The 21,303-nt window shown below is 61.3% G+C and overlaps 1 protein-coding gene across 3 annotated transcripts; it reads right to left on the bottom strand.

The window, feature by feature from the left end:
• Positions 1 to 240: 240 nt before the first annotated feature.
• ARFGAP1 (ARF GTPase activating protein 1) lies at positions 241 to 11,854 on the bottom strand. Of its 3 annotated transcripts, XM_082671319.1 has the most exons (14): positions 11,721 to 11,854; positions 8,910 to 8,973; positions 8,617 to 8,726; positions 8,262 to 8,433; positions 7,796 to 7,896; positions 6,965 to 7,051; positions 6,411 to 6,507; positions 5,555 to 5,611; positions 4,399 to 4,431; positions 3,754 to 3,783; positions 2,997 to 3,053; positions 2,443 to 2,502; positions 1,821 to 1,897; positions 241 to 822 (listed from the first exon to the last, which is right to left on the bottom strand). In XM_082671319.1, exons 2-14 carry the CDS (start codon positions 8,967 to 8,969, stop codon positions 477 to 479), a joined length of 1,287 nt encoding a protein of 428 aa, XP_082527445.1. In that variant the 5' UTR covers positions 8,970 to 8,973; positions 11,721 to 11,854; the 3' UTR covers positions 241 to 476. The 3 variants fall into 3 exon arrangements, with proteins under 3 accessions (XP_082527445.1, XP_082527446.1, XP_082527447.1); XM_082671320.1 differs by lacking the exon at positions 3,754 to 3,783; XM_082671321.1 differs by lacking the exon at positions 3,754 to 3,783 and having other exon boundaries at positions 4,411 to 4,431.
• Between the last annotated feature and the right edge of the window lie 9,449 nt (positions 11,855 to 21,303).

The following is a 21,303-nucleotide window of genomic DNA, read 5'->3' as shown; positions in this document are numbered from 1 at the left end:
GCTGCACGACCCCCCCGAGCTGATGACGGGCTCTAGGGTGACGGCAAGGCCAGGAAGGCGGTGCTCGGGTCGGGCGGACGCTGGCCAGCACTGGTGCAGAGACAGACTGGGGAGCGGAGGGCAGGGGGCAGGTGGCGGCTCTCAAACGTCAGGCAGTTTCTTCCAGAGGAAGAAAGAACGAGAGCGACCGAGAAGTGAAAGTTGCTTCAAGGAGACAGGCCTCAGTCACGGTCACTGGGCAGCCGCGTGCGCCACTGGGGAGGGCGTTTATTACCGAGCGCACTGGGGGTGGTGGCTGGGCGTGGGTGGCCCCCGCAGTAGCAGGGAGCACTTCCTGCGACAGCGCCCGGCCCGGGGCTCCAGGAGAGCCAGGACAGGTAGGCACACGCCCCTGGGGTCCCGGCCGAGGCTGTCCTCCCAAGCGGCCGGCGCTTCCTGGGTGGAAAGGAGCAAGGCGGCGGCGCGGCCGCTGTGCCCTACCAGTCCTGGTTGTCCCAGCCGTCGTCCACGGCGGCCAGCGGTGCCGCCTCCTTGACGGCCCTGGCCCTGGCCCTGCCCTCCACCCCGGCCCCCCAGGCCTCCCGACCACCAATGTCGCCGCCCCCGTTGCTGGACGCAGACGCGGGGCCCGAGCCCCACGCGTCCCAGCCATCCGAGCTCCTCTTGTCGGCTGAGGGGTCTGCACACGTCCAGCTGTTGCTGCCTGGGGACCTGTGGGCCCCAGCAGGGTCGGTGCTCCCGAAGGCCTCCCAGAAGTTCCGGTCGGTAGTGCCTTGGGAGCTGTCCCCGCCGCTGTTCTGACAGCTCCGGCCCTCCGGGGCTCTGGGACAGAGAGCGGTCTCTGAGCGGCTCCCAGAACCAGGAGGTCCAGAAGGTTGCCGTCGTGGCCCTGAGCCACCTGGTCTTCCCCAGGCTCCTCCCCAGAGAACGGGGGTCAAGGCCAAGTCCAAGCCCCCAGCCAGAGCCCCACCCCCAACCAGGGCACTCAGCCAGTGCCACTCAGGGTCCCAGAGCCGCTGTTCTCGCTCCAGGGCAGAGGAAACCCAGCCTCAGGGCGGCTCCACCACAGAGCTGAGGCCGTGGAACCTGTGGGAGGGACTCAGGCCTCCTGCCACCAGAGCCCACTCTCCACCAGTCCCACCCAAACGCAGGATGTTTTGAAGGAAAATGTAAAGCGCTGGTTTCCTGCAACGATTAAGGGGGAAAAAAACCCAGACCCTTCTCTGCACCGTGGAGTCCCTCAGTCCCTCAAACCACAGTCACACCACTGAGCACAGCGGACAGCACGCAGAGGGGGAAGCGCTGAGGCATCCCGTCCGCGAGCATGGGAAACACGCCCAGGCCTCGGGCACACGGACAGGACAGCACGCGCCACTGCCGGAGCGGCCGCTGCTCTGGGCCTGGCCCGAGACCATCCATTCCCCCACCAGATCCCCAGGGTCCCACCTGGGGTCAGAGAAGGAGAAGGCTGCCCAGTCTGGGCTCGCAGCAGAAAGGCCCGGGCGGGAGCCCTGAATGCTCCGGAGTCCTGGGAGGGGGGGTCAGAGCCCAGCCGCACCCCCTCTCCCTCAACCTGTCCCACAGAGGCGAGGCTGAGACTCTCCCTCCCCAGCCCTGCATGGTGGCAGCTCCCACGAGGCCGAAAGCAGGGCTTCAGAGCGAGAGGTCAGGGGGCCGACGTGCCTCTCTGCACCCCCAGGGCTCCAGGGGTTTCTGCACTGTGAGCCCTGAGCCCCTGGGCGAGACACACCTGCCTCCCAGAGACCCCAGGGGAGAATGCCACGGAAGGGGGCCCACTTCGGGAAGGGGGGCCAGTATACCTGTCCAACGGGTCCTCCGCTCTCCCAGAAAAAAAGGTGGTGACGTCCCTCCAGCCCCTGCTACCGACTCCCTGGACCTGGAAGGAGACGTAGGCGCTCAGCCTGGGCTCTGACGCCAAATGCAGAGTTGAGACCTGCGTGAAGTTTAGGAACATGGCGACACCACGGGGCTCGGGCGGTTCGCCCCGGCGCTGGGGACGGTGGGATGCCCGCTGTGTGGACGCAGAGGCTGTGGCCCCAGGAGCTCAGCGGAGAAGCTCCTGGGTGGGAAGCAGGACAAACGCCAACCCGCCCCTCCCCGCCCCCAGCGGCGCTAAGGCAGAGAAGGCGGCCGCCCCCAGCGCACTCACCAGGGGAGGTCGGCAGCAGCAAGACAAGGGCAGAAAGAAAAGAAGCAACAGGTTAGTGGCTGTGACGGGCGCCCGTCAAGCCGTTTCCATATTCCTCAGGCTGTCGGCACCGCAGCGTCTACCTGACCCTCCTCACGTCCTACAGGCCCCTCGGGCCAAGAAGCCATACGGGGCGTGAAGCGCCCAGCCCTTCCTGCTCGCGGTTCCGGGCTCCTTGGAATATGGAGACGACGCTTTCAGCCGAGCCCGCCTGTCAGGCGGGGCTTCCCTACCTTGGCCGCCAACTCAGAGAACCCACTGGACACATCATCAAAAATCTTTCCCTCCTTCACCTGGTGGATCGAAACAGCATCGTCATAGCCGAGGCAGATGCCCCGCTGCCCATTACTGACAAAGGACAACGCCCACCGACACCTGTCAGGGGACCTGTCTCCACGCCGCGTCGCCCCCTCCCCAGAAGTGAGGGCGAGGAGCAAGCTGACCACACCGCAGCCCGGGCCGGTCTCGCCCGGACCCTCCCCCGCTGGCCTCTCGAGCACGGGCTGGCGCTGGCCGCAAACCGCACGCCCCCTCCCCCGGGAGCTTCTCTCGCCGCCTTGGCCTCCTCCGGGGTGAGGGGCCGGGCACACACACAGCCACGCGGGAGCAGAGTAAAGGCCAGGCCTTGCTGGGCTGGGGGACGAGAGCCATAGGCACAACGCATGCGTGAGGACACGGGGAGTGAGCACGGGAGTCTGAAGCCCGAACAGCGCCGCCCAGCACCACCGCCCCCCGAATGAGGCCCACGGGAGACGCACGCAGCCGAGTACCGGAGTCCCCGCGCTACCTTCTCCTGGGCAGGTTTGAGGACACTCTCGTTCAGACTGTGGCCCAACTCTGATGCCTGTTGGAAAGACAGATGCGATGAGAAAAAGCCGCGTACGTGGCAGCACGTTCACCCCAGGACTGCGAGCCCTGCCCACGGAGGGGAGGCTGCAGACGGCGAGCAGCCCGCCAGCACCCGATGCTCCGCGCTGTCGCAGAGGCTGGAGACCGCTGCCCCTGGCCTACGCACCCTGGGAAGGGGCTCGGACGGCAGCCAGCTCTTGGAAGCCCACCCCATCCGGTGGCCACCATCAGGCTCTGCCCGTCGGAGCCCACAGGATCCATCCCAGGAGAACAGCCCCTGGCATCCCCCCGACACAAACGGGTGGATCCCAAGCCCCACCTGCCCTCCAGGGGCCCTGCGGGAGTTCGAACAGAAGGGGATGGAGCTGGGGAGCGAGCCCAGGCCAGCAGCTCAGGTGGGGGGCAGGCAGGACACAGGGGAGGCAACCACGGAGCGGGGCCCTCGCCACTGTCATAGGACTCCCCAGCACCGCTGCAGCAGCAGCCTCAGGATCCGGATCCCGCGCCTCCTGCCTGAGACGCGGATGCCCGAGCACCGTGGATGGGCCACGCGGGAGCCCATCGGGCTGGGGAGCAGCTCTGAGCGTGAAGACAGGGAGCACCGACATGCAGCCGCGGCACAGACACCTCAGAGCGGGGCACGCGCCAGACACGCGGTGGGGGGGGGGCGTGCACGAGCATGGACGCGGCCTTACCAGCTCTGGCTGCTGCTTGGAACCCCAGAACTTCACCCAGACAGCATGGGGAGATGGGGGGTGGGGGTGGGAGAGAGAGCGAGGCGGTGGGAGCGGTGTTCGGCAACAACCAGGACACGGTCCCGTGGGCGCCGCACGCTCTCTAGACCCAGCACCTCCCACCTGGGAGCTTTCCAGCACGGTAGGAGCGAGCGGTTAGGGAGTTGAGATGGGGGCTCAAAGAGATCAGCCCTTGGCCCCAGAGGCTCCTTGGACGGCCTGGCACCACGCCGGGACCGCCGGGGCTGCCAGCCAAGGTGTGAGAAAAAGACGAACACCAGGGCCCGAGACGCCGCCCACGAGAAGGGAGGGCGCTAACCAGGGACAGAGGCACGCTGCTGCCACAGGATGCAGACCCCGGTCCCCTGGGGGGCGCTGGGCCTCCCGTGTGCGGTTGCCCAGACATGGCACAGAGCCTCCTTCCCCACGAGGCCAAGGGCACAGGGGCCTATGGCTGCCCGCCTACCAGGGACGGGGCAGGATCTAAGCCTCCTCCACCTGCTAACCCGCAGGCGCCCAAAGTGACACGTGGACATGTGAGCCTGGGAGGTGAACGCACGCACGGGCAACCCTTGAGAGCACGAATGCAGAGGCTTCCTTTGTTACCTTCTGACTTGCCTGGGATCCAAACTTTGTCGCCTGAAAGGAAACACAGAGAGAGGGCTTTCTGGTCAGCCGCCTGACGCTGGCCACCAGGGCTGCACGTCCTTGGGGCCCAGACACCCGTGCTGGTCTCCTGACGGCCGCGAGGCACTGGTGCTCACCCCACAGCAGCTCTAAGGGGCCCTGCAAAGCTGCCCACCACATCCGCTTCCCCTGGAGGAAGGCCGTCAGGGGAGGGGCAGCCAGGATGAGGGAGCAGGGCCGACGCCCACCTCCCTGCTCTGGAATGCAGGGCGCACAGGCCGCCCACGGGCCCACAGGTGGGGCAGGTCCCTCTCCAGCGAGCTCTCCCCCTCGCTGCCGAGCGCGGTCTGGTCACACCTCTCACCTCTGCCCAGCACCCCGGCCGCTCTCATAATAAGCAAAGAGGGAAAGGCCTGGATCCCCACCGCAGCCCCGCACAGCCCCGGAGAGAATCAGCAGAGGCCACGTGGCAGAGCGCTGGTGCCCCAGCGCCAGGCTCCTCCCTGGGCTCTAGCCCTCAGAAACTCCCGTCCTGGCCTCTCCAGGGCCCGTGTGCTCTGGGTCAGCCTGCCAGGCGGCCTCCCGTCCCTGCTCCGGGCGTTCCTGTCCCCGCCACGGCACGGTCTCCTCGCCAGGCCCGTACCCTCGCACACGCCTCTGGCCTGGCCCCTCCCGCCTGGCCTCCACCCAGTCACTGCCAGGAGCCGAGCACGTGCCCACGGCCCAGCTGCCTGTCCTGGCAAAACCCCCAAATCCTGCCTCGCCTCAAGCCCAGGAGCAGGCGAGGGCAAGAGGAAACTCGGGCTGTCCATACCCTGGAGACCCAGCAGCAGAAACTCCAGGCTTTGCTTGGGCCGGGGGAGGGGGAGGCAGGGAAGCCTGGGTCACCCTGACGCCCCGCCGGCACCCGCCTTCTGCAGCCAGCCCAGCCCCTGCAGGCAGCTCCGCTCTGCCCGGTACACCACCAACCGTCACAACAAAGAACGTCCGTGGGGCCTGGGGGATTCGCCAGGGCGAGAGGCTGCCCACCGAAACCCCCTCAGGGCAGATGGCCGTGCGGCCTGAGCCCCGTCAGGACCCCTGGTCCCCCCGAGCCACCGGCCTGCGCGGCTGCGTGACGGGACGGGCTACTTACACCCTCCTTCGCTGCCGAGGCAAACCTGCTTGCTCCAGTGGCGAAGCTGCTCCAGCCCTGAAAGGAAGCGACACACAAGCCACGTGGCGGCTCCACACGTGGCCACCAAGGGGGTGCTCCTCAGACACGCGCCGGCCGCCTCGCACCCACGTCTGTGGGAAGGACACAGCCAGGGCCCCAGAAGCAGCTCCTGGCCCGGCTCCCTGGAGACATGCCTTCCCCCGAAGCGCCCCGCCACCCCTCCAGACAGACCACGGGGCGCTGGGGGCACTGAAAGCTGTCCTCCTTCCTCTAAGTCCAAGGTTGTTTCCCCTAAGCCTCCGAGATAGATGAAAGCAACTTGGAAATAGAAACTCTTCATTTAAATCCCAACTCGGCCTGTTCCACCTGAAGGAGACGCGGAGGGACCCTCGCGAGGAACTGAGAAGACAAGTGCGTGCGGCCTCTTCCCCACGGCGGGGCGGGGTGACACGGAGACACACACACTACAGCCTGGGAGGCGCTTCTGGAGAACGGGCTCCTGCACGGCGGGCCAGGCCGACGGCCCCTTTCTTCCCTGGGGCAGCCCTGGCCCAGAACCCACATGCTTGGGAGACTCTGCCAGGAGCGGGCGGCCAGGCGGGCTCCACTCAGAGGAAACGAGCCTTGCTAAATCTGAGGGACGTGTTTTGTAGCCAAAGTAAACGAACGACAAAACACGCGTGGGATTAAACACCGTAAACGGCGCTTTAAGAAGAGACGTCAGTGAAGGAAAGGGAGGGGGGCCTCTGTGAGACGGGCCAGCGCGGGATCCCAGGACGGCCAGGTTCCAGGAGGCCCCTGGGGAGCGGGGGACAGCCAGGACGGGCGTCCTCACCGAGTACAGGGACGACATGGCGCTGTTGAGGAAGTCGTCTTCCCTCTTCGGAGGCGGTACCGTGTTCCCAAACCCCACGTAGCGGTTCTCCTGGGCCCTGGCGGGGACACAAGCAACAGCCCTGCTGCTCCCGACAGCTGGGGGTGCAGACGTGCCCAGACCCGGGACGGGCACCCCGGAGGACGTGCGGCTCCCACACCCCAGTGTGGGGTCAGGCTCTCCTGTTGGTGGGACGAGGCCCTCCTGCTGCACCTGCCAGAGGACCTGGCGAGACCCAAAGCGACAGCCAGTCACTGCAGAGAGTGGGACAGGCTCGACCACAGGTCAGGCAGGTTCCAGGAAGGAAGCACGTCCTTTCTGCTCCCCAGCATTGTGAGCCGTGGTTTTCTCTCCACTCAAGCCCCCCACCCGAACCTGGGCTGCCAGGCGGAACCCCAGGAGGCCTGCCGATTCTGCACCCCCTGCACATGTGGGCAGCGGCCTCCCCCGACCCTCGCAGGGGCCAGGTCTGCCTGGGCCTCCCCCAGCTCCCCAAAGCCCTCCGGAGGCCTTACCCTTGATAGGAGCCAAGGTCATCGTTCAGCCAGTCTTCGAAAGCCTTGTCCGCAGAGGGGGTGGAGTTCTGCAGCTGGCCAGAGGCTCTGCAATGGAGGGTCAGAGGTCAGAGGCCGACGGGGTGGGCACACGCCCACAGGATCACGGGGTCTCTGGGAGGCGCCGTCACGCCCACCTGCTCACACCTGGCTCCTCCAAAGCGTGGAGCAGAGGGTGGCTCAGGCTTCGGCTCGGTGGCTGAAGCCGGCAAGAAGCAGGGGGAGGTGCTGCAGCCCGGGGTGGGGGGCACAGCAGCTCCACGCCTGCCCGTGCCTGCAGGGAGGCCGCAGGGGTCGAGGCCGAAGCAAGCGCTCGGCAGGAACCTGGAGCCCTCGCGACCGGAGTCTCGCCACACAACGGGAAGGTGGGGGGGACGGCCGCTGGGCACCCCTGGCGTCAACAGGGAGCTCTCTCTGAGACCAGTCACCCCGAACACCAGCCTCCAACCCACGAGAGGACACAGGATGCCCGCCAGGGGGACGGGGCACCCTGGGGACGTGGGCAGCCCTCAGCAGGACAGGAGACGTAGACAGCAGCCAACTGGGTCCTACAGAGACGCCGTGTGCTGCGGGCACAGAGCTGGCGCTTCTACTTCGGACGCACCTTTACTGGTTGCATTTCTACTAAAAGTTTGAATTGTAACTTAAAAAGTTGTTTTTCCCACTGACTTTCAGAAACGGCTCACAACTGGAGCTGTTACCACAACAGCACAGGGACTCTGAGCCACAGTTAAGGTCAGAGCCGGGCAAACCCAGCCCAGAGCCCGGTCCACAGGCCAGACGAGTAGCTACCGGTGGGCAGAGGACCGCAGCGTCTTGGGCTGAGGTGGGGTCCAGTTCTGGGCGGGCGATGACTCCAGAGACCATTCTCTGCCTTCGGCCAGAGTGGCCACCTGCAGAGGGAGCGAGGGCGTCAGGCAGCGTGGATGCCGCCTGCCCCGCACACAGCCCCTTGGGCTCGGCTGCCACGGGCCAGGGCTCTCACAATGGGCAGAGTGAGCAAGCTCTTGGGCCCCCTCTGCACCCCCCGAATGGATGCAGCGCTCCCCAGAGGCTGTGAGGAGGGCTCAGCCCTCCTAATCACAGGCCACCTGCTTCCCCTTAGGTGGGGCGAGCTGGGGCCACGCGTCCTGTCTGTGTGTGGACTGCACATGGCCTCTGTGTCGTGTCAGAACCCACAGGAGATCTCAGCCCCTGGAACCACTCCAGCAGCGGATGGCCGGAGCAGCCTGCACACGGCCGGGTGGCCTGTGCTCACCTTGTCCCTGAAGAGGGCGGCGGCCTTGCTGTTGTACTTCTCCTGCAGGGACCAGCAGGGGTCATAGACCTCTTGACACTCCAGGAACTCCCGGAATTTAGCGTTCCCGCCAACCTTCATCTTCTCCAGCTCCACGTCTTTCCACTTGTCCATAGTGACGGACCGGACAAAGCTACACACCAGAGGACCGACCTCGCCACCAGTACCAGCATCCAAGAGCCCACCCCAAACGGTCTGGAATTAGACACGTGCACCTCCTGTGCCAGAGCGCCGGAGCGGGTAGGAGCTGGCCTGTGGGTGGCCCTCACCTTCCCGTCACCCGCCAGGCGGCAGGCCAGGAGCAGAGGGCACTGACCTGAGGTGCACCCCGAGCCCGCGGTGCTTCCCCGAGCACTCCAGGCAGATCCAGATGCCGTAGGTCACGCTCACCCACTGAGGGTTGAAGGCGCCGCACTCAAAACACACCTGCGAAGAGCGCCCAGGCGACTCACCCGGGGTGGGGCAGGGCCCGGGGACCCCGAAGACCCAATGAGGGGCCCCCAGAGGGGGCAGAGGGAGGCTGGCTGGGAGGCCAACGGTGACAGGGAGGGAGGACTCTGAGAGGACCCCAAAACCTAAGCCAAGTGTCAAGGAAAAGCGGACACTTACGTTGTTTTCATCTTGCACCCTAATTTCCTTAAGAACTTTCCTAGTTCTCGGGCTGGCCATGGCGCTATGAAAGAGAAAAGCAAACTTTTCAACTTCCAAATAGGTCACTTCACAAGAAGATCAACTTCTGGTGCAAACACACTACAAAGTATGACTTCAAGAAATTCCGTGAAGCTGCTTGGAAGCTACCGGGGAACAGGGCTACTTACTGCAGGAACCTGCTCTCCACGTGCTAAGAAAAGCCGAGATCAGTCTGGACGCTCCTGGGCCAACCACAGCGTGATTATTAGGGGCAATGCGCAATTACTGGAGGCCGCTCATCATGTACCATCAAGACCACACGATTTATAAAAACACCCGTCTTCTGGTGAAGTTCACAGCAAGGGGTGGTCTTCACAAAACGTGCTCAGACTGGCCGTTAAATCTCATTTCCCCTTTTCAGGGCGACACATCAGACTTGGGCTGACAGTATCCGAAGCCAGGGAGCCCCACCTTCTCGGCCCCCGCAGCCCCTCTACCTTCTACCAGTGCAGGGAGGCTCCTGGCCTGGGGTGGAAGCAGTGGCGCCGCCTGACACGGGAAGAAGCTGGCCTCCCAGGGACCATCTGAAGGATGGAGGTGACAGACAGCATGGCCACAGCAGGGCAAGGACAGGGGCCTATGGACCAGCAGACCTGCCACCGCATCTCAGGGGGACACTGCCGGGGAACAGCAGCCACACAGCCTGAGCTGAACAGAAAACCCATTTACTTCTTTATAGATCTCCTAGCTTCGGCAAAGTTCAAGTTCAAGTGGTGGCCCGGTAAGTTTCAGGTGGGAGATGGGGAGGGAGCCCAGCGTGGTGTCGGCAGTAAAGTAACCCCATGGATGCCCAGCCTGACTCTCAGGCTGGCCCTTCCCTCGTGACCAGGACCTGCAGGCTGTCCCTCCAGCTCCCCCGGCAGCATGCATCCTCTCAGGACACACAGGCCGCTTAAGGGACAGAGCCACACACCTGGGCTGCTGGCGGTGTCTCCAGCCTCCGACCCTGCACCCCACTGTCTGTGAGGGACTGCTCCAACCAGCTTCCCTGCCAATGCTTTAGCGTGAAAGTCCCAGGAGCAGCAGTCACCTTCGGTTACTCCCCAAGGAGACCCTGCCTCTCCCCACATCCAGGCCTCCTGAATCCTGAGCCCCAGGATGCCTAACGCCCACAACGCCCACTTCTGAGCCAGCTGAGGTTAGGAGACAAATGTCTGCTTTCTGTAACTGAGGGAAACAAAGCCAAGGGCTCGCCGGAGGCACCTTTCTGCTCTGTATTTCTCTGTGCTGTGCATGACGGTCTCGAAGGCAAACACCTGAACCCACAATCCTGCCCAGCACCCAGCACCCGGCCCAATCCATCCAGGCGGGACCCTGTCCTCACGCTAAGCTCCAGTCACCCACAGGGCGAAGGCAGAAATGGGTGGCCCCTGGGAGCTCTTTCCAGAGGACTGTGCCTGCCCAGAGGCTCCCCTTCTGGCCAACAGGACCCAGGCAAACAAAAGTCAGAACTGGGGTGAGCCTGCCCTGAATTTCTAACTGCGTAAAAGAAGGCAGAGAGAGTGTCTGCACAAGTACAGCAAGGGAAATACGTGAAAACTACATGACTTGGCTCGGATTTAAAAGGAACTTTTTTTGGACGTGAGAATCCTTTCCTTCTGTGAAATGCTAACTTTAATACATAAAAAACAAACACTTCCTAACTTTCAAAACTATAGTTTGTCTTGAAATATAATCCAAGAACTCCTGCATTAATGCTTGAAACCAAACCCAGCTCTGTGCAAGTGAACGTGGCCTCAGTAAACGGTGAACCAAATAACACTTCTCGGTTTACAGGAAGAAGCCACTTGTCAGCCGGCAGAACGCTGTTCCTGAAGTTGGGACTTCCTCAATGCCTGAGATGAAAAGGGATGACTTAGGGACACCGCTTGGGGCTGTTACACAGGCAGAAATCCTGCTCATCTTTCCCAGAAACCACCTGAGGCCCCCGAAGCACCTACACCGAAGAACAATCATTTCTCACTTAAAACACCATCACTTCTGAACTTCTGCAGGGAATGGTCCCAGGAAGGGATGCCAAAGCCAACTTAAATGCTAATTATCCCCCGGGCCATTATCACAGCCCCACCTGGCACAGAAACAGAGGATGGCGGAACCCTTAGGCCTGCACTAAACGACACAATTAACCCTCACATGGGTGGTCAGCGACGAAGCTGTTGAACAGGGCAGACGAGAAGCACAGTTCTACCTAAACGCACGGACACTGACGGAGAATTCCAAAGTCCCTTCTTGGTTTCCTCTCCCTCCCCCAAGACGATCACCCACGGCCACCAAGGGTGAGGCTGCCATTTCCGATCAGACCGGCCTCTCCAACACCGAGGGGGAGGACCCTTCCCTCTTAGGAGTGGAAGCCCCTTCAAAGCTCAGACCCGGCCCGACGGGACCCTGTGTCCAAACCAGCTCCTGGTTCCGAAGGAAGGGACGGGGCAGGGCCGGCTCGCCCCACGGAGGGGGTGTTGGTGGGCAGCGGCCCGTGACAGCCTCAGAGGAAAGAAGGCTGGGGGCCGGGGGCGAGCTGCGGGGGCGTGTGGGTCCAAGCGGGGGCGGCCAGAGGAGGGGGGACGGCCGGGGGCCCGTGGACTAGCCCCGGGGTGGCCGGGGGAGGCGCTTCCAGGTCCTGCGGACAGCGGCCTCGGAGCGGGTGGGGGTCTGGGCGCAGGCGGCCGCCGGCAGGGGCAGTGGACCAGCCCGAGGGGAGCCGGGGCCTCGGGGCCTCGGCCGCGCGCTTACCGGGCAGAGGGCTCGATCCTGCGCGCCGGGTCGGGCCGGGTCAGGCCAGGGTCAGGGCCGGGGTCCTGGCCGGGGTCGGCCGCGCCGCGAACCGCACCGAAGACGACCGCCGACCACCCACCCCACCGCCACCAGCTTCCGGCTACGTCGCGCCTCGCAACGCCTCACGGGAAGCCGGGGACTGGCCGGCGGGGGCGGGCCTTCCTCCCCTCCTGCTTGGCCGGAAGCGCTGCCTCACCCCGTAGCTATGGGGACGCGTCCTCCTCCGGGCTGCTGTGTCGGAGCTGCTAGTCCAACGGGGACCGCGGTAGCCTGGGGACCGACAGCCGTGCTCACCAGCGGTGCGCCGTCAGGATCAGACGGGAAACTGATGGCCTGCTCAGATTAGAACGATTCATGGGCGTTGACTCGCAAGGGGGCTGGTTAGGAGGGTATGCGCGGGTTTAGGGCACCGCAGGAATTCTGCGGGAACCCAGGGCTGGAGCAGCAGAGCTGTGACGTCAGCAGACTCCAAGGAAAAGAGGGAAGGAGGGGTTCCCGGACTCGGGAAGGGCAGTGTCCTCAGGGCCACTGCCCAAGAGGAGCTGTCATCTTTTGTTGAGGGCATGACCAGCCCAAGGTGACCTAGTAGAAGAAGGCACAGGAATAAATACCGGCCTCTCTGGCCTCTCACCCTCTGGTCTCCCGATTTTGCCTCCCACTGGCCAGGCCCACCGGTGCAGTCTGAGGTGGAGAAGGGTAGGGGGTGGGCACGGAGGACAGCTGGAGACGTTGCAAGCAGGCTGCAAAGCAGTGTGAACCCCAAATATGGGAAATATGACTGTAGAAAGAAAACTGTCCAGAGTGATGATCTCTGGGGAGTATAACTGCAAGCGATTTTTGGTTTTGTTTTTACTGTGCTCTTATGTGTATTCCACATATTCTTCATTGATCTATGGAACTTTTGGAGTGATCAAGTACGAACGTTTTTACTGAGGTATAATTTACATTCAACAATTTACGTTCAATGAGTTTTGAGAAATGCATACTGCAGTGTAACCTCCACCATGATCAATTATAGAACATTTCCATCACAGGCAACCACTGTTGTTACTTTTATCCCCATTTCTTAGTTTACCTGTTCTAGAACTTCATGTAAATGGAATCGTGCAATGAGTCCTCTTCTGAATGGCTTCTTTCACTTAGCATAATGTTTTCAAGGTTCATCCACGTCATAGCGTGTCAGCACTTCATTCCTTTTTATTGCTGAACACTATTCCGTTAAATGAATATAACTCTTTGTTTATCCATTCACATATTGGACAGTGGAGTCATTTCTGAGTCTTGGGTATTGTGAATAAAGCTGCCCCGAAACTCACATGGGTATATTTTAACATTTCTTGTGCATAATTACCTAGAAGTTAGGTTGCTGGGTGATCGGGGAGGTGTATGTTGAACCTCATAAGAAATTGTGAAGCAGACTTCCAAAATGGCTGTACCATCTCACACCCCGCCAGCAGTGTGAGAGCTCCAGTGCCTGGCGTGTATGCTGGGTTATCTCATTTGCATTTCCCTCCATTGCTGGTTGAAAGCTGCCCTGGAGGATTATTTTAGCTTCCTGGCCCTTCCAGCCCACCCTGTGCCCAGCTTAGCATGAGCACCTCGTGCAGCCAGGGGAAGCCCTCAGGAAGGAGCCAGCAGGGCTTGCAGTGAGAAGCCACTGGCATCACAGAAACAAGAGGACTGAGGTGATGTGCACGGGGCACCCATAGGGTCTACACAAGGACAATGTGAGACAGTGTAGATCTCGGCACGAGACCCTGGGACTGCGACTGTGTGGGTTCCAAAAGTTCAGAGAGCGAGAGCCACGTGCTGGATTCCTTACGTGGGCTCCCTGGAGGAAGCGGGCTCTGAAGGATGTTGAAAGGGAGGAGAGGAAAAGGGAAGGCGGTCCCTGAAAGGGCACAGCGGAAGCCAACATTTGGCACTGCTAGTGCAGACAACGAGCAGAGGCTGAACTTTCAGTTTTCTGATCATAAAGCTAAAAGGTCAACCCCTACTCCACCCCAGGCTCTGGAGGCCTGGGGCTATGCTCGTCCCCAGAGCCGAGAGCAGGGAGGTGGCCATTGCAAGGACAGGGCAAGCCTGCCTCCTCACAGCATCCCTGCCTCTCTCTGCCATCTCAAGTCTGGCTCAGTGACCAAGTAACAGAGGATCCATCTGGGCACTGAAGTGGTGAATGGAGCAGAACACGCAGCTGCAAACTGGAAATGTTTTATTACCCCATCTGAAATACTTAGATAATTTGGTTTTCTTCTAGACCTGCCGGCAGTACTTTAATTTCCAGTTAGAGTAATGTGATCATCTGTGTGGTTTCCTCCCCAGGGCTGCTGAAGCTCTCGATATGAGTAAAACTGAAGGGAATACGAGGGCAGCAATATGCAAACCTCGGGGTAAATGGCTGTGCAAGGCTGGGGCTGGCCTGGGCCACACAAGTTCACCCGTGAAGTCACCGTGGGACCCGGGACACATCGCTACTGCCTCCTGGACTCAATTTCCCCGTCTGTGAAAGGAGGACCCCAATTCCCCTTCCAGGCCAGGGACCCACGCTTCCTGCCTGCTTGTCTGAAGTCAGGCCCTGGGCTCGATAAGGAAGATCTTGTGTAAACTGCACAGCAGTGCAGCTCTTCCTGATGTGCATCTGTTGTTCAGGTGAAGAAATGGAGGCACAGAACAAGTAAGCAATTTGCCCTAGGTCGAAAAGGCAGTAAGTGGTGGAGGCGAGGTTGGTACCCAGCCTGTGTAACATCTTCCTCAGAGTAGAAGGGCGTGTGGGGCGAGCGTCCACTGGGGGCGCAGTTGTGTCCTCTGATCTGACCCAGCACCAGTCTCAGAGGTCAGTTTCATTCCAGACATGTGCAAGTGACGGAGAAACTGGGTTGGGCCGTGAGCACTGGTCAACCGTGACCCTGTCAGGGTCTCACCGCCGGTCCCGGGGGTCCAGCCAGCTGCCATCAGGGGTGGCAGAGCCTAAAGAAACAGCGGAGGCTACCCAGGAGTGGTGAGGGCCATGTGTGTACATGTGTGTAAGTGTACACATCTGTGAGCACGTTTGGGTTTGCACGTGTGTGCAGTGTGCATGTGATTGGTGCACGTGTGTATACATGTGTGCACGGTATTGCATGTGTGGTCTGTGCCTTAAGGCTCGTTAGGCTCAAGGTCATTGTACTGAGTCCCCCACGCGCACAGAGACAACAGGTGTGGCTTTGGGGTGTGCCCAAAAGAGGCGCCGCCCACAGGGCTTCCCAGAGAAGCAGAGTCTGCCATACCCGCTTTGCACAGCGGCAGAGGCTGCAGCTTGGAGTCGGAGAGACCGCCCTGGCCCCGGCCAGTGGCAGCAGCACACAGATGCGGGCCCAGGCTACTCAGACCCCGGAGGCACCCCAGCAGTGCTCGTCCGGAGCTCCTGCGCGCGGGGAGAAATGAAGCCAGGGCTGTGTCCACCTCGTCCCCAGGAGCACTGCTCCGCCCCACACCCCGGGCATGGCCCACAGGTCTGTGTTCCTGAAACCAGTGTGGGCTGAGGAGGGGCCATGTGGGGCCCCGTGAGGACAAGGCTCCTTCCCTGCCTGGGAGGGTGGCTCTCAGGAAGTCTCGCTGCCTATATTTAAAGATCAGCCATTCTGTGGGCCTCCATGCGCCTGGGGCATGGCAGGACCTTGGGGGCATCTTGAAATGACTATCTAATCCCATTGACTGGCCAGCGCTCCAGGGCCGCCTGGAGAGGTGGTCGCCAGCCATGGATGTCACCACAGCCCTCGGTCTCTTTCTGGACTCTTAACTCCTCTTGAAATCGCTCCCATATTGGGCTCAGCTCGGGGGCAGGGCTGTTTCTCCCAGTGTTTAAGGGGATATGCCTATGCCACCCGGCCCCCGCTGGGCTCCAGGGAGCAGTTAGACCCACTTGAGGCCGACAGGGCCCCAGGTACATGGAAGCAGCCCCAGTTTCCCAGCGGGAGGGCTCGAGGTCAGGACTGTTCGCTCTGTCCCAGCGATGCGGATGGAGCCGACTGTTTGCTGGGCGCTGGTAGGAAGAGAGGGAGGGGCGCCTGCCGGGCAGCGTTGGTCCCGATGCCGGCCCTGGCGCACAGAGGGTGCCGCGATGCCCACCCATCCGACCCCTGTTGCTGCCTCTAAATGATGCACAGGAAGAACTGGGCCCCAGGATGAAGGAAATGGAAGGAATGTCAGAATGTGGTCCTGCTGATTCACGAGGCCGTGCATCTCTACGGAGCACAACTGCTCCTGACCCAGAGCTGTCGTTCTTCCTAAAACACCCAGGAACTTGCAGCTGCGCCGAATGACACTTGGTCACACAGGCTAACGCGTCACGGCCAGGAATGTATTGAGACAGGGCCAGCTTCTCAGCCTGCAGGCCCGAGGGCTCAGATCCCAGGGCTATGACAGGAAGACCCACACACCCCCTGCCTTAGCCCCTCCCATGCCTATCCGGATTCTAGCTGTTAGAGACAGAAAACCCAACCCCACATGGCTTAAGCAACAAAGGGATGTTATTGACTCATGTGGTGAAAAGTCCAGTGGTAAGTTGGCTTTCAGGTGAGGCTTGATCCAGCAGCTCAACCGTATCACTGAGAACAGGTTTCTCCCTGTATCTTTGCTCTGCTGTTCCATTTTCACCCGAAGGTCCCAAAATGCAGCTCCTAAGGCTGTAAGCTCCCTGTTCACATCCCAGCTAAAACCCCAAGATTCACTAGCTTGCATACACTAATAACAGGCCAAGGGGATGGAACGTGCTGATCTGTGGCATCTAAGCCCCGAGCTCCAGCCCTGGAGCCCCAGAGGGGAGGCAGGTTCCCAGGACTGCAAGGACCCCAAACAGAAGTTTGAAGGTCAGGTGAGCTCTCCTTGTGGCCGAGGTTGAGGTGGGCATTTTGTGGCTCCCCTCTGTGTCCCCGGGGCCCAGCATGAGCCCAGCCAGCGTGGTACGAACACTGGGGAGGCCTGGGTGGGGCTCTGCCTGTCTCCTCTTCTCTTCGGGGGAGCTGCTGCTAGAAGGAGGGAGGGAATGGGTGGAGGTGGACAGGCAGATCGTCTCTCCAGAGAGGCAGGAACTTGGCCTGGAGGCAGGAGGGAAGAGGGGTTTCAGGTGGACACAGGACCTGGCGCCACGGGGAGGCTGAGAAGGGCCGGCCAGGGGGTGGGCGGCAACTGGGAACAGCCACTGACACACTGACCCCAAGGCCAACACGACGGGGAGGCAGGGTGGGGGGGGGGCGGGCGGTTGGAAATCAGGTCTTGAAGGACCACAAACGCAGCCAGTCACATTTTGGGCTGAGAGCGCTCCTGGTCGGTCAGCCAGGAGGCCTGAGAGCCGGTGGCCCCGGGGGGCCCACAGCAGCCCTCATCCTGCGTTCTTACCTCCCAGGCACCTGCCAGCTGAGAAATCACAGGGCCAGGGGAGCCACCGAGCTGCCATCCTGCCCCCGGCTCCCTCTGCTGCCCCTCCCAAAGCCCCTGCCCCTGCGCTCCGTCTCTGGACTTACCCAGACCTGGACCCAATCTCGCCTTGAGCTGCGGGCGACCAGGTCTCTGGACCTGGTGGAGCCTCAGCCTCTGTGAAGCTGTGAAGCGGGATCATCATCGCTCCTCCCGCACGGTCCCGTGACATCGAGGGAGATGAAAGGAGGTGCGGCTTCTGGGCCTGGGAGGGACCCTGGGCTCCTGGTCACTTCACACCCCACCCCCACCTGCACGAAGACAGAAGCAGAGCCTTCAGGAGTGACAGAGGGGGTGTCAGCAGGGCTGGAAGAGTCTGTCACCTGCCGTTCCCTTTGCTCCCAAAGCCCAGGAGTCCTTCCTGGGGACTCGGTAAACGTGGCTTGATGTGGGCGGTCCTTTGCCACTCGGGGATTGTACCCCAGGCCAGCCCTCCATCGAGAGAGAGACAGAGACAGAGGGAGAGCGAGAACGCAGAGCCAGGCAGGGGGGCAGCCGCTGACCTCAGCAGAGGACACACACAGGCCTGCAGACCAGCTTCCCTTCTCCTTTGTTTCCAGTTTGCTTAATGAGCCAAATATTTAAGCAACTCCCCCGCTACCCCGCTTTCCTCTTTAATCCCTGAACGGCTGAGAGTGATGACGAGGTCCCAGTGAGAGCTGCGGTTGTGTCCTCTGGGCTCTCCTCGACCGGGTCTCAGGAGGCCCGGGCCGACGTGCCGGTGGACGGGCCAGAGACATACCTGGGCCGCGTCTGGGTCACGGCAGCGAGCTGTCTCCTCCCGCCCAGCGCTTCTAGCTCTCAAAGGCCCGCAGGAGGGCTCCTGGATTTAATGCCTCGTCTGTACCCCAGCCTGACGACGGGCACCCTCACAGGGCCTGTGGTCCGTCTGGGAGAACCAGTGGGGTGTCTGCACGCAGGGCCTCCACCTGGGCCGAGGGAGTTTGCTCCTGTGTCAGGCACCCCAGGGAGCCTGAGGCCGCTCTCCGTCCTTTGCAGCCTGTCCAGCTCTGTTGCTCTTTCAAAGGAAGAACAGGACCCACGGTGCCTTTTATCTGGTCCGGATTAAGGGGTCAGGCCCCCCCCACATGCAGTTCTGGGGCGCAGCCAATATCTTTCCGGGAGTGTTTGTTGATACTTACAAATTTCTCCCAAATTCGTCTGAAAACATCTGCACGTGGCAGTTTCCGTCGCTCTGGGTAACCAGAGACGGCAAGAGGTTTTTTGTTTTTCTTTTTAACATCTTTATTGGAGTATAATTGCTTTACAATGGTGTGTTAGTTTCTGCTTTATAACAAAGTGAAGCAGTTATACATATACATATGTTCCCATGTCCCCTCCCTCTTGCGTCTCCCTCCCACCCTCCCTATCCCACCCCTCCAGGCGGTCACCAAGCACCGAGCTGATCTCCCTGTGCTACGCGGCTGCTTCCCACTAGCTATCTATTTTACGTTTGGTAGTGTATATATGTCCATGCCTCTCTCTCACTTTGTCACAGCTTACCTTTCCCATTCCCCATATCCTCAAGTCCATTCACTAGTAGGCAAGAGGTTTTGACAGAGCTGAAATTCCTCTAGCCCCACTGTGAGCTGACCCCACACAGGCCCCGAGGCCGGCTGTTGTTTCTGCCACAGGGATGGCTGAGCTCTGCAGGGTGGATGGGGGTGGCAGAGGGGTGCAGGGGGCCCCCCAAAACCTCAATCTGGCCTCTCCAAGTGTAGTGCTGAATGGTGGCCTCCGGAGGATACATCCCTACTGCCTGGAACCTGTGAACAGGACCTTATTTGGGAAAAGGGTCTCGGCAGGGATTGAATTAAGGATCTCGCATGAGATTCTCCTGGATTACCTGGGTGAGGCCGCAATGTGTCCTTACAGGAGACAGAAGAGGAGGGACAGACAGAGGAAAAGGCCGTGTGAAGATGGAGGCCGAGATGTAAGTGACGTGGCCACAAGCCCAGGGACGCCTGGGCCACGAGAGCTGGGCTCGAGGATGGGTCCCGCCCTGGAGCCTCCAAAGGGAACGTGACCCTGCCGACACCTTGAGTTTGGACTTCTGGCCTCCAGAACTGGGAGAGAATAAACTTCTGCTGTTTTAAGCTCCACCCCCACCCCACCCCACCCCCGCCCAGTTTGTAGTAAACTTACAGCTGCCACAGCAAATTGCCTGGAGGCCTTCTCTGGGTGAGACTGCTCCTCCCCCAGGGACTCAGTCCCACCCGCAGAGCGTCCTGGAAACCAGGGGCACCTCCCCCGACCGTGCCACCTCGGCCCGCAGACCCCCGGGGCAGGCTTTCCTCCAGATTTGCTGTCTGTGCTCAGCTGTGGGCAGTGTGGACGTTCCCGGCCTCACCTTGGTGACCCGGCAGCGTTGCCCAGGTGTCAGGCTGCCGTCTGTCCCCCAGCTCCTCAGACGGCCTGCTGGGGCCTGGAGATAGCCCTCCTCTGTTCTCTGCGCATGACTCACATAGCACTGCGGTCTCCTGCTGCCCCGATCCGGCTCAGGCAAGGGGGGCCTCCGATCACTGAGTTCCATCTGGGGGGTCTATGTAAGATGCAGAATTGGCAGCATTCAGCCTCCAAGAGCCGTAACCCTCTGCCGGGAGGAATATGAAGTGCAGTGTTAGTAAAATCTCACAGTCCAGAGGGGACCTAGGGAGAGACACAGGCTTGTCATCTGTGAAACGGGTGGCTCTGCGCCCGGGGGTCCCTCCTGGCCACACAGCGTGCATGCCCCAGGCGTATGGACGCCATTGACCCTGTGCAGAGCTCCACACGTCAGGTCAGTGTCCGAGTCCTTCCGGAGCGGGTGATGCCCAGGAGGCCTCCAGGAGGTGCCGGCAGGGGAGGCTAGCCCCGTTCCACCCCCACCTGGCAGCAGCTTTGAAGAGGAGTGGCTGGCCTGCAACGACTTATTTCACCTGCATAATGTTTTGTTTTGGGTTTTTTTTGCGGTACACAGGCCTCTCACTGTTATGGCCTCAGCCGCTCCGCGGCATGTGGGATCTTCCCGGACCAGGGCACAAACCCGTGTCCCCTGCATCAGCAGGCGGACTCTCAACCACTGCGCCACCAGGGAAGCCCCCTGCATAAGGTTTTCAACGTTGGTTCTCGGCACAGCAGGTATCAGTAACTAGATACCTTGTTATATAGCTGGATATATATTGTGGTCCAGCCGTACAATGCATCCATCCATTCGGGGATGCCTGCGTTGTTTCCACTCTGGGCCCTTGTAAACAAGGCCGCTGAAACACTTGTGTGGACATGTTGGCTTCTTTGCGGTAAATACATGGGAGTAGAGTTGCTGGGTCCCGTGGTAACTTCATATTTAACCTCTGAGGACCGGCCACGCTCTTTTCCATGGCTGCTGCACCGCTTTACACCCCTACCAGCAGTGTGTGCACGTTCTGCTTTCTCTGAGTCCTGGCCCGCACTTGCTGTGTCTGTCTGCGGATTCCAGCCATCCTGGTGGGTGTGAAGAGGTCTCCCTCTCACGGCTCTGAGTGGCTTTTCTCTTCTCAGGTGCTTGTCAGGCTTCTGTCTGCAGACAGCGCGGTGACAGCCATGACCCGTGCATCCTGGCACAGGTGGGCAAATGCATGCGGGGGAAGCAAAATCACGGAGGGGAAAACTCCGGGTAGTTTGTGAACTCACATGAGTGGGGTCAGGAATTGAGGTTGCCATGGGAAATTGGTCTCACGTCCCTCCTCTGGGAAGGGGGCTGGCGATAACGGGGTGGCCAGAGCTCCAAGGACCCGATGTCCAGCAACCTCTCTGCAAATGCCCTTGCCAGGAGGCGAGGCGCCCTGTCACCACCGTCACCACGGGGCTGGGACCCTCTGGTTCTGGACTGCTGGAGCCGAGACCCGCGGCCCGAGGCTGAAGTGCCTCGTGCTGGGCTGCCCCTCGCTGGCCACTCTGTCTGGGTCCTGCTCCCCCCGGGGTCTGACCAGGGCCACAGCCCGCATCCCAGCACGAGACTCACTTGACCATGGGTCACCCTGATATAGAACCCAGCGACTGCCTATGACCAGTGGGGTAAAGCCCAAGCCAGCCTGTGCCCACATCTCCGGCCCCCACCTTATCTGCC

This window comes from Grampus griseus (genome assembly GCF_964374135.1).
Source record: "Grampus griseus genome assembly, chromosome: 14".
Taxonomy (NCBI): Eukaryota; Metazoa; Chordata; class Mammalia; order Artiodactyla; family Delphinidae; genus Grampus; species Grampus griseus.
This window is presented reverse-complemented; position numbering and strand designations above follow the sequence as displayed.